Source organism: Heterocephalus glaber, unplaced genomic scaffold (genome assembly GCF_053883595.1).
Source record: "Heterocephalus glaber isolate CG9 unplaced genomic scaffold, H.glaber_assembly_v1.0 deba00001587, whole genome shotgun sequence".
NCBI lineage: Eukaryota > Metazoa > Chordata > Mammalia > Rodentia > Bathyergidae > Heterocephalus > Heterocephalus glaber.
In genome coordinates, this window is record NW_028258365.1 from 5,332,876 (window position 1) to 5,344,751 (window position 11,876).

An 11,876-nucleotide genomic window follows, 5' to 3' on the forward strand; every position below is an offset into this window, starting at 1 on the left:
TGAAGCCTGGGACGAGTAGAGAGCTCTGTCTAGGGACCGCGGAATAGAATATTTTAACTGTACATTTATACCAACTGTCTGGCTTCAAAGACGTGACTGCTTTTAATCTCGAATTAGAAAACCACAGACTTGAAATTAAATATTAGATACCCTCGGATCCCATTCCTTTCTGAAATATTGTCACGACTCTGTTTTCTTCCATTGCCCGGTAACACAGATCTTAAGGTCTCCAATTACATTCCCGTGAATAATAGATGGCTTTGATAGGGTGCAGTATTCTGGTGCTTTTGTGTGTGTGTTTTAAATAGAGTTAATGCAATATTAATTGGCTTAGATGTTATAAGAATGCACAGCCCCCTTTTCAGGAACAAGTCGATGAGATAAGGATGTAAGAAGGCGAAGGCTTTTCCCAGCTTAGGTCACTTCTTCCCGAAGGGGACCGTCTCGGAGCGCGGGGTAAGTGAAGAAACGCCCTTAGACCCGAGGTCCGGGATCCTCAGGCCGGCAGCCTGGGGGGAAGTGGGCCCGCGAGGACCGGACGGGGGTAGTAGAGAAGGGAACTGTGCCGGAGAACAGGGCGCGGGCGCAACCCGCACCCGAGGGGTTTCCTCGCTCGCGGAGCCCAAGGCTTCACTCCTACGGGGCAGGGAACCCGGGTCCTTGCCCCACCTCGCACCCCCTGGCCGTGGGTTCCCCGCCAGCCGCATTCCTCTCTCCTCCCCGGGGTTCGGGGTGCGGGCTGGTGAGAGATGGGCGGGGCGGGGCGGGGTGAGGAGTGGAGTCCGAGGGCCGGGAGTGGGGCGCAGAGCCGCCCGCGGCCCCCAGGGCCTGGGGGCGCAGGTCCCCCGCCAGGCGTGCAGCCAGGAACCCGCCAGAAAGAGAGGCCGGGGCTCCTCGGCCCCTTGCATTCTACTAATCACGTCTATTTAAATTCTAGCGCGGTCGGCTGCGCTCTCACCGGGAAAGCTCTGGAGAACTGGACCCATCAATTATTCTGAAAAAATCCCAGAGTACGTGAGGCTTCCAGCCTGCGGGAGGCGGAGGCGGGAGGCGGGGGCGGGAGGCGGGAGGAGGCGCAGAACAGCCCTACCCTTCTCCCCGCCTGTCCCCCCTCCAGGGCGGATCCCTCGGTGGACACTTAACTTCGGGGTTGCGAGGCCCCAGGGAGCTTGTGCGCCGTCTCGGGGTTGGCTCTTTTGCGGACGGGGAGAGAAAGTGGCAGGAATCGGTGGAGACCTGGTCTCTCTTTCCCCTACCCCTGCGTGGCAGGGTGTCAGAGCCAGAGAAACACATTTTCCCGCGCTGCTACCCCACGTACACGTACACGGCCCCATCTTTTCCTTTTGCCCAGTCCCCGAGGCTGGCCTGGTGGTAGGATCTGTGGGCTCTACTCAGCCTTGTTTTGCTCTACATACCTGCATCCCTGGGGGCTAGGCAGGTCTTAGCTCCGAAGCCTTTTAGAAACCTGGGTTTAAGGTCCTCTAGCATGCACCCCCCCCCCCCCCCCGTTCAGGCTCCAGGATGCCCCGAGGCCCAGCAGCTAGCCCTGCGCGCAGCTGGACCGCCGAAGTCACGGGTACGCTCTGAAGTAGGGAGACGGTGAGCCTGGCTAGTAATTACTGCTCCCCCACCCACGCCCAGCGTCCCAGGCTCACCCCCTGGCTGGGTCTGCAACCATTACTCCAGCTGTCACCAGCGGAGAGCGAGCGCCCTCCCCCACCACTGACTTGGCTGTAGCTCACATCAGCCAGTGCTCCCCTCATCTCCCGTAGGGCCTGTATCACTGTTTTTAAAAAATTCTTATTTTTATTTTTTATTTACTTATTTTGTACCGGGGATCGAACTCGGATCCTTCCGCTTGAGCGCCAGGCGGCAGAACCACTGAGCTAAATCCCCAGCCCTTCGTCTTATTTTTAAGTGAACAACGTACTTCCTCTTTCCGCTATCTCCTAACTTTTGCAGTTTCTGGACCCTAGGAGCCTATAGGAAACCTTATTTGAGTATACTGGTGAGTGGTTTTATCTTTTGATTTTGCTTTTTTGCCTCCCCCTCCCCCACTGGTAATGGGGATAGGATGGTCTTGTAGCTTCCAGGTCTCCCAGCGTTAATATGGGGAGGAAAGAAAACAAGAACTATGTATCTAATATTCTTTGTAAAAATCGAACTGGCTCGTGAAATTGTTGGAAGATGTCAAAGTCATCCTGTTAAACTAACGAGGCTTGATTAAAAACAATGACAAGTTACTGCTGTGTTTGAAAGGGATTAGAAGGCCGAACTCAACACCCTCTGCATGGTTCTTTCAGGCCCGTGTTTGTATTCTTGGAGGGTCTGGATTATTCTGAGGTTGGTAGGCTCACCTGACAATCATATCTCCCAGAAGCAGCCTTAACTCTCCTAAATGGCCATCTGCATTTTGGTTAAACTGGGTGGAAACTCACTGACTCTTGGTTTGAGGAATTCTTGGCCTAATGTGGAGGTGAAGGAAGTGGAGAAATCCTTTTGCAAAAATCCTCACCTTGTGCTCAAATTTCAACAGCGACCCAGGGCTAAAATGTAAGGGTAAAATTTCCCTCTAAGATCTGATTCTTGCCTAAAACAGACATTTTTTCCTACTCCAATCCTCACCTCTGGCTTTCCTAAATATAAACCAGGGAGCTCCTTCTGGTTGCCTCGCAGGTGGACTTAGTTTGTGGCTTCTTTGGTGGAGACTGGCCCCTGGCATAACAAAGGAAGGCCTGGATTGTAAAGGTGCTCTTGAAACCAGCATTTTATAGTGAGGAAGAGGGGCCTGAGTACTCTGGGTCCTTTGAGAGCTTGGCCTGAGGCCACACACCCACAACAATGTAGATCTCAAGATCCCAAGGACTTCTACTTTAATTCTGGTGTTTTCCTCTAAACTGTTTATCTGGATCACACACGCACTTTTCAAACTCAGTCAAAACCTCACCTTCTTAGTCTAATCAAGAGCCTTGCTTCTCCAGGGAATGAGCTTGAGATTCACCTCCATTTACATATTTTTTAACAAGTGCAGCTAGCAGGCTTTCACCTTTTGAGTGCTACAGGCATCCTCCTGGTTCACTTGGCTTTATTCAGAGAGCAAATGGGAGTCTTTCGGTGGCAGTGCTTCTGTGCCTTCCAGAGAGGGCAGGAGGGCCTGGCTTGCACTCAGGGATGAGGGGCCAGAATGTGATCAAGTGCTCTCTTGGGAGTCTTGGTTCAGAGCTTCAAGCTCTTTCTGTCCCAGACTTCCTGGTGGCCCCCACAGAGGGTGGTTTGGCTAACCAACCTCGTAAGTTGTAAGTTCCATTTTGATGCCAACTTTGAGATTCCAATGAATGATACCCAAACTGGATAACTTTCCATTTCAGTTCTGGAGGGAGGTTTTTCTTCACCTGAAGCCAGAATGAAGGCAACTGTTTTCCTCCTCTACCTCCAGAATCTGAGGTCTGGGCGAAGGGAGTATGGCCCTTTCTGTTGAGCTAGCATCTCTGATTCCATCAGGGAGAAGAGCAGTGTTTGAGGGCCAAGGGACCTGGGGTCCACACCCTTACATTAAGTCTCCAGCTTCCAAGGAATGGTGGTAATGGGTTAGGTAAGAATTGGTTGGCTACTTGCCTTTCTCTCATCACTGCTTCACTTTGCAGCCCGGAGAGTTTTTAATTAAAGTATTATCAGAGAGGTCCATTATTCCATTTCCAAAATTATTTCACTGATTTTTTTTCTTATGCTGCTTTCTTTTTCAGCAATACATCTTTTTTTTCTTCAGGATTTGGTCTGAGTTTCAGAGGTGAATAAGAAAAAGAGGGAGTATGTATGGGAGGGATGGACGGTTAATAGGAAGAGGAGCTGTATCTTTCCCTGGGTGGGAGGGGGGGATGCAAAGAATGACCACATCCGCCATCTCCCTAACGTAGATCTTTACTGTAGGTGTGCAGATGGGAAAGGGAGCTCTAATAAACAGGGCTTCTGTGTAGTAGCCCTACCAGTCTCAGTTCACCAGGTGTTCTCATTTTGTTCTGAGGAGAGGAGCAGAAACATCTGGATCACTGGTAATTCCTCTTGGTGATGTGCATCCATTTGCTGTCAAGACAATTCCAGTGTTTCTCAAAGATGATGATCTATACATTCTCTATGGGAGGAGGAAGAGGAAGAAGAAGCCAATCAGGTTCTCTTGATTTGGAAACTCTGGTTCACATTCTGAAAAGCTCAGCCACATTTCCTCTCAAAATCAGGTGAGACTAGAATCCTATGGTTAGTTATTCATTACTTTATTAATATAACTCTAAGTTGTAGTTTTCCAAAAATAGTTTTTTCCTGTCCAATTCTGGGATCCACAGAGTGTAAGATCATGGAAACATAAATGAGCAGGATTTTGCTGCCAGACAAAGAAAGTATGAACCTGCTGTTTTTATTTGTTCCCATTGCTACAGAATCCTAAACTGGTGGATAGAAAAAATGACCAGATACTTCTCATATGCCCTTTTAATGTTAGGACTGCGCGATTAAGGAAAAAGGTAGAAAGGGAGAGGAGACATATTTAATAAAAACTAAGCACAACCATATATATTGTATCCCAATTTGAAGCTACTTCGTAAGTTAGTAATGATGGCAAGACGCATCCTCACTCCACACCACTTAACTCATGGCTATTAGGTATCAGTTACTGCAAGATAAAATGATTTAATCAGCTTAGGCAAAGTCTCTTTAATGCTCAATTCCTCACCCTTCCATTTCCTCCCTCCCCCTTTTCTTCTCTCTACTCATCTCTCAAATGGATGAGGAAATCTTAGAAGCTGATGTCACTGGTAGGAAACAGCTCATTTATGGAGGCAGGATTTCTCTATCAACTGTAGTACTGCTTATGAGTTGCTTGTAAAAGTGATCCTATCCAAATTCCTATTTATCTTGCATGTAAAAGACAGAAAAAGAAGACTGAGATGGAATAATGTTTGGCTTTCTTACAGCAGAAAGGCTGGATTTTTGTTTGTAATTCATAATAAACAAGCCACTTCCAGCCAGGATTGGCTTGTTTTTCAGGTTTTGCAAACTCACACATTCAAACTCTTTCATCTTGTTTAGGATGCAGCTTCAAGAAATCTGTTTTTCATAAAATACTTTCCCTACAGCATGGCAAGTAGACAATAAAGTGGAACCTGGATATTGGTCAAATAATCTCCCAGCTTCCCATGAGCCACCAGAACTGGAAAAGATTGGAAAAAATTACATGTTAAGAATCAAACCCCAAACTCTTTTGCACACTCTGACAAATGTGAGAGTGTAAGAGAGAACAGCAAAAAATAAATAAATGAACACAAGTTTAAAAATTAAAAAGCCACAATATCTCTTCCATGTTTAACAGTTTTTTATCAGTACATGTTTGTAGTCCATAATGATTACATTCAAGGTGGGGAGTAGGTACGTGTATGGAACACATCTTAATTCTTCTTACTTTCCTTCCCACAGTCACCCTCCCTCCTCCATCCCTTCCACTTTGAATTGAATGTTGTTCCTTCCGACTTTTCTTATCTGAACTCCTTTCACTTCCTTTTTCACCCTCTTTCCCATCTCACTGGCACATTTTCATCTCCATCCTCCTTCTCTTCCTCTTTGCCCCACCCTCTTCTCCTTCCTAGAACATTCGTGAAGAATATAAATTGTGAGCCAAGCTAGGAATAAGATTTCAAGTGGTTTCACCCTGAGGAGCTTCTAAAATGATCAGTAAGTCTTGGATTCCAGTGGAGTTGTCAGTGTTTGGAGGGTAATGTAGGAACATGTGGTTGAGGAACACGTGACGTAGATTTGGGTCCCAAGGAAAGACCCCAAAGTGGCTTGTCTTGGGTCTTGGTGGCTGTAAAGGTGTGTGCTAAGGGAAGATAAGTCTGGATACTCTAGTTTTGTGAACTGTTTAGTCAACTGGAGGGGCCATGGGCATTTTTATGCTTTTGCTGGAAGAAGAAGCACACATCCACTGTAGAAGATAGCCTATTTACCACCTAAACACACTGACTTTTAGATGGAAATGCCATCAGTTGTCTCTGCCCAATTCTGTTGCAGTTCTATTAATCATATCCACAAGGATTGCCAAAATGGCAGGGCTCTCTTCGCTTTTCAGTTTATACAGAACAGAATCATTTACATAAAGTCCTTAAGGCAAATAACTGTTGGGGCTCTAATTTATATCTGATCGAAAATTAGCCGTCATTATGCGCTCCATTAGCAGCGTCTTTAATGTGCTTCTAAGCACCATTTGTCAAGCGGCTTGTTAATATCCTTCAAGTCTTTAAAGTTGAGAGCTCATTAAAGAGTGCGCTCTGTTATTGATGTAATTTAGATGAGTTTGGAAGAGCAAGTACACCATGCCTTGAATGGGCAACCTCCAGAAGCCTGGACAAGGGGGCATTTGGTTACTAAGTTCACAATCAGTGGTTTCCCAGAAGCCTCCAGGGTTCCTTGACAGCAGATCTGTGTACTGCAAGGGTGCTTCCGGAGGCACACTCCCTACCTGGGTGTGAGTCATTCACAACTCCAGGAGTCTCAAATATGTCCTTCATTTCTTCTCCATTCATATTTACTGAACACTATGAACAAGAGAGGAGATAGGAGGTGGACCCTAATCTAATACCCTTGAGGGAATTGGATAATATTTTCTTTTATCTTCACTCCTCCACCCTCTATTTGGTGCCTAGTTGTTTACTTCCTGAGGCCTGTACCTATTTTCCAGTGGGTGGAGGAAGTAAATACCCATTGAGAAAACCAGAGTCCTACTCATGGAGACACTGCCCTTGAATCTGTTTTGACTGAGGTACAGTAAACCGCTTAATTATGTACATATTATTACATTATCTATCAACCACCCCATCAGAAGAGCATAAGGGCCAATAAATTACCTCAGTTATTTATCTAAAAATCCATATATTTTGTCATTTTCTTTCTGGAAGAGATTATGTTAGTGTAACACAATAAAGAAAACCATTAGCACAGCCAGAAAATTGCAACTGAGTGCAACAATAATTCCACTAGCAGGAATAAATAACCTGACTTTCTGGTGGGTTATACCCGCCTCTTTCTGACTCCAGTCCTGGGTGTAGCAGTGTATCTTGATGATCTTGCTTGCACCTACTCCTTCTAAATCTTACCTTAGAAAACATTCAAGCCATGATGGTTTTTGAACCCTATTTCTATTCCTATTCTAAATTCATTCCCCCTCCTGAGACCTTCTGTATCACAGAGATTAATGCAAGATAATGAAAGACATTAGACATTTTATTCTCTCCTCTAAATTTTCAACTTTCTCTCAGGCTTAGAAGCTTGGCTGTGAAGATCACTCTACTTTATCAGACATAAAAAGGAAGCCAAGAGTTTAGGAACTGCATGTGTGCGGGTTTGGTCCAGATACAGTACCTCAAAGTCTTCTCTAACCTCATCTCTTTTCCCTCCCCCCAAAGAATAACCTCATTTTCATCATTTGTTGAACGGCCTCTCTTAGCACTTCCACACCTGAAAAGAGTTCATTATATACACGCAGAGAAAGAGAAGGGAGAAAGAAAGATATAATAAGATCAATTTAAGGACATATTGAGGTCATATAACAGCACAAATATTCTCAAGTGCTCTGTATAATGTGCAGTGGGGATTTTGGGCAGTTTTATTGTGTGGTAGGATCCTCATCTCCGTTGTTTTTTACAGGATTCCTCCAGGCTAAAGTAATAAAGCCAGTAATTAGAATGCTAAAGACAGATGTAAATAACAGGAATGAGACAGCAGTGACAGATGAGCGGCTGGGTCAGGAAAGAGCCCAGTTGGTGGAAAGGACACCGCTCCCCCGCCCCGCCCTCTTCCTCTCCCGGCCTCGCCTCAGTCCTCCGCGTGGCCTTAGGCTGCAGACCCGGGCCACACCGGTCACAATTGCATTCTGGAGATGCAGCGACACCGCTGTCTCCGGCAGCAGCGCAGCGGGGGTCCGGAGCCTCGGGAACCACAGCTCCCGGCCTGATCCGCAGCGACCGACCCGGGCGCAGGGCTCCTCCCAGGCCTCCCCGACTCTCGGGTCCTGCAGCTCCAGCCCCACGGCTTCCGCCTGCGCCTGGCTGCGGCCTGCGGGCCCCGGGGGCGCGGGGATGAGCGTGTCGCCGCTCCGCGCTCCCACCCGCCCTTCTGCCTTCCTGCTGTTCTCGCCAAAGCAGAACGAAGATGCCCGCGAGATGCCATCGTCACCCACTTTGGCCGAGGAGACCTAGGGCCGCCTTCGGTGCCTCCGCCTGCGGATCGGCCACAGCCCGAAGCTAGGCGAGCGGCCCAAGCCCGTGCGCCCCGAACGCCCTTTCCCCAGGACAACTCCACCCCGGGCTTCCTTTGGTTTCCCTCCCAGGCCTCCGTCGCGGAACCCAGCCGTCCCCACAAGTTACCCGATGGGACTGGAGACTGGCGCAAAACAATCTCCGTGTCTTTTGACCAAAAGATGTAACCTAGCAATTTGCCTTTTCAAACCTGCTCTATCAATCACTAGGCACATGGGGCCGCAAATAAATGCAGCAATTTCTAAATGAATAAGCTTCATTCTCCCTCCTATAATTTAAATAGCTTGAATGGCCTAGCCCCAGTTTGTTATATGGAAGTTATAAAATGGTCATGGTACTTAACCGTTATCTTTGGCGTTAGAGAAAGAACAATCAGATCTTATGCAAACCACATACTGAACAGGTCTTTTAGTTTCTAAGACCCAAAAGACCCCCGTAGCAAAGAGACGCGCTTATTCTTGCAGTCCTAAAACTGAGGCCTATTCAGAGTTTGGGGCTCATTTTAAAGAGAATACTAATTCTAGGGACATTCTTGTCCTTTGGAGTGGATGTAGTTTAAACAGAAATGACCATTCACTGCTTTTCTATTTTAGCTTTACAGCATCAAATGCCTTCAGCACTCTTCCAATTAACACACATGCAGAGGATCCCTCTCCAACCCTCAAGCAACCCACCAAACCCAGAATGAAGAAACAGCCCTAATCTGTTCAATTTGAAGCTAATCTAGCTTCAAATCTGCTTATCAACAGTTGAGGAATTCCCCTATTACATCCAGATTAATATCAGTTATGCCCAACAGTGGAGAAAGATAACAATTTCCCCAGATGTTTAGGAGGCTGGCGAGTGATGAAGGCAAAATAAGAACATATCCCGAGACATGCACGGGCGCGCGCGCGCGCACACACACACACACACACACACACACACATCAATTTTGGCTTTAGCTTTCACACCTAATCAATACATACATTTTCATCATCATTTGCATCAATAAATGCAATAAAATGCAATATATGCACTCCTCATCCTGTTCCTCATCTAATTCAGACTTATTATTATTTTGTTTTGAGTTAACAATTTATTCAGAATGATTATTATCTTGTTTTGAGCTCACATTTTTATTTTTAAACATCTCCTCCTTAAAAAAACAAGCACACTGAAGAAATCATCAGGTGATGATGAGCACTATTGCTCTCAGGGCTCTCAGATTAAGTCCACAGGTCAGATTTTTCAATGTCCTTTGTTCAACGTTCTTCTTGATTGGTGTGACCAAAGAATGAGAGCTTTTTCTTACTTGGACTGACCTTGGAAAACAAAGGAATGGGCCTACAGCTAATGCTTATGAAGATGCAGTCTAGATGAATTCCCTCTGTTTATGACATTTTACATTTGTTTTAGGAGAAAAAATGATACATTAAAAATCTTGTGTGCCTCAGGTCTGATCTGGAATTTGGATCTTGTTTTATCTGTGATAGCAACCTTCACCTATACTTTTATGAAGAAGCTTAAGGGATGGCACCTAAGAATCAGGTCATTGCCTGTGGTGGTATAGTAGAAGGGAGCAGTGGGGTGATGCCTTGAAGGAGATCAGACTGCAAATAGGTGGAATAGCCAGGTGGTAAGTATGGTTTCCTCATTAGCAAGATAGCTGTGCAAGTAGGAGTGAGGAGAGATCTGAGGAGGAGTGAGAACGAGTTAGAGGTCATGTCTGCTTGGACTTCCTTTGCAGGAAGTGAGAATTACTTGCCTTTGTGTCCCTTTCCCTTTGTGGAGGACCTTTCCTATGTACAGAAATCCTTTCTGTTATGGAAGTCTCAAACTTTAGGTTGTGAAATGTTAGTGGGTAATGAATATAATTTATTGGTCTGTGATCAGTAAGAAGAACACATTTAAAAAGTGGAATAGGAAAGAAACATTCCTTGAAGATCAGATATTATAAGAGCAAACTTTGATGAAACCTTATCTTTTTATTAAAACTGTATATCCTTTTAGTGGTACATTTTAGGTACACAATATAATGACATTCATCATTGGAGATATGCACCTTTACATACTCTCTTGGTTCTTATTTTTTCCCCCTTCGCCTGCCCTCCCTTCAACCCCTCCATCCCTCCCTGTTTACAAAGATTTTGTTTCCTATTTTTCCATTTTCTCATATTAATTCCATTCTCTTCTTTCCTTTCCCCTAACCCCTTCCCCTTTGCCACTTTTCTTCCTATTTCACATTATCTATTATACTTCTTAGTCCTTATTTACACTTTCAGTTTCTCACATCAGAGAAACTATTCAGTATTTACATGTGTGTCCTATTTATTTAATTTAAGAGTATCACCTCAATGTGCATCCACTTATCTATAAATGTCTCTAATATCTCATTTTTTATGGCATAGTAGTACTCCATTTGAAAAAAATCACATTTTTTTTGTCCAGTCTCCAGTTGATAGCCATTTGGGCTTTCCCAAGTTTTAGCTATTACAAACTGTGCTGCTATGAACATGGGTTCACATATATCACTGTGGTATTCTTTTAATTCTTTGGGGAAGATACCCAGCAGGGGAATAGCTGGGTCAAATGGGACTTCCAGTCCTAGTTCTTTGAGGTATCTCCATTCTGATTTCCACAGTGGTTGCACCAGTCTGCACTCCCACCAGCAGTGGAGCAGGGTTCCTCTTTCCCCACAGCCCCACCAGTCTTTGTTATTGGTTGATTTCTTGATAGCAGCCATTCTTTCTGGAGTGAGGTGGAATCTCAGTGTTGTTTTCATTTGCATCTCTCGAATGACCAGTGATGTTGAACAGTTTTTCATATGTTTATTTGCCATTTCTACTTCTTTGTGTGAGAAATGTCTGTTCATTTCAGATGCCCATTTTTGGATTGGGTCTTTAAATTTGGGAGGTCTGATTTTTTTAAAGTTTTTTATAGATTCTAGATAGTAGACCTTTGTCTGAGGGACTGCTGGTGAACATTTTTTCCCACATTGTGGGTTGTCTCTTCACACTGCTGGTGGTTGATGAAACCTTATCTTTATCAAAAACACTTGAAAACCTATGTGTTAGTCCTACTTCATGTCTTACTTTCTCTGAAAAGTCTCCCTAGGTCACACCAAGCCTTGATGGTTTATCAAGCCTTTTGTTCCACTATGACTCCCATGGGCTGCTTATTGAATGTTCTTCTAATGCTTTCCTATGTTAACTTGTCGTATGTGTTTCTTTCAAATGGAACTTAAGCTTCACAGATGTGTATTATGGGCTTCATGCTTACTTCGTGATCTCTTCTGTGGCTCTGTGCATGTGATACAGAATCAAGCAAATGTAGATGGTTAGTTGTGTGTTTCATAAAGGCAAGTCCAAGTTCAGTTCATAGGTGACTTTTTCTGGGATGCATTTCTTAATTTTCCCTTGCCTCACCTCTATGCTTGCTTATCTCCCCCTTTGCTGCTTCTCACAGTGCTTTGCTTTCCTACTAACACTAGAGTTAGAGTCCTCCCTGAGGGTTAGCATTATAGGTGTGGACCCCATGCCCAGCTTGAATATTAATATTATGTCATTAGGTGATCTGTTTCTTCCACCAAAGCATAAA

General features: G+C 45.0%; 1 protein-coding gene and 1 long non-coding RNA gene across 2 annotated transcripts; both read left to right on the forward strand.

The window, feature by feature from the left end:
• The first annotated feature begins 378 nt into the window (after positions 1-378).
• On the forward strand, positions 379-3,830 carry LOC147823376 (uncharacterized). Its single transcript, XR_015443995.1, has 3 exons — positions 379-456; positions 938-1,010; positions 1,963-3,830. It is a non-coding gene; the product is annotated as an uncharacterized LOC147823376 (long non-coding RNA).
• Positions 3,831-3,894: 64 nt separating this feature from the next.
• Positions 3,895-9,680, forward strand: LOC147823377 (uncharacterized). Its single transcript, XM_087193397.1, has 2 exons — positions 3,895-4,232; positions 7,687-9,680. Exon 2 carries the CDS (start codon positions 7,725-7,727, stop codon positions 8,235-8,237), a length of 513 nt encoding a protein of 170 aa, XP_087049523.1. The 5' UTR covers positions 3,895-4,232; positions 7,687-7,724; the 3' UTR covers positions 8,238-9,680.
• The last annotated feature ends 2,196 nt before the right edge of the window (positions 9,681-11,876 follow it).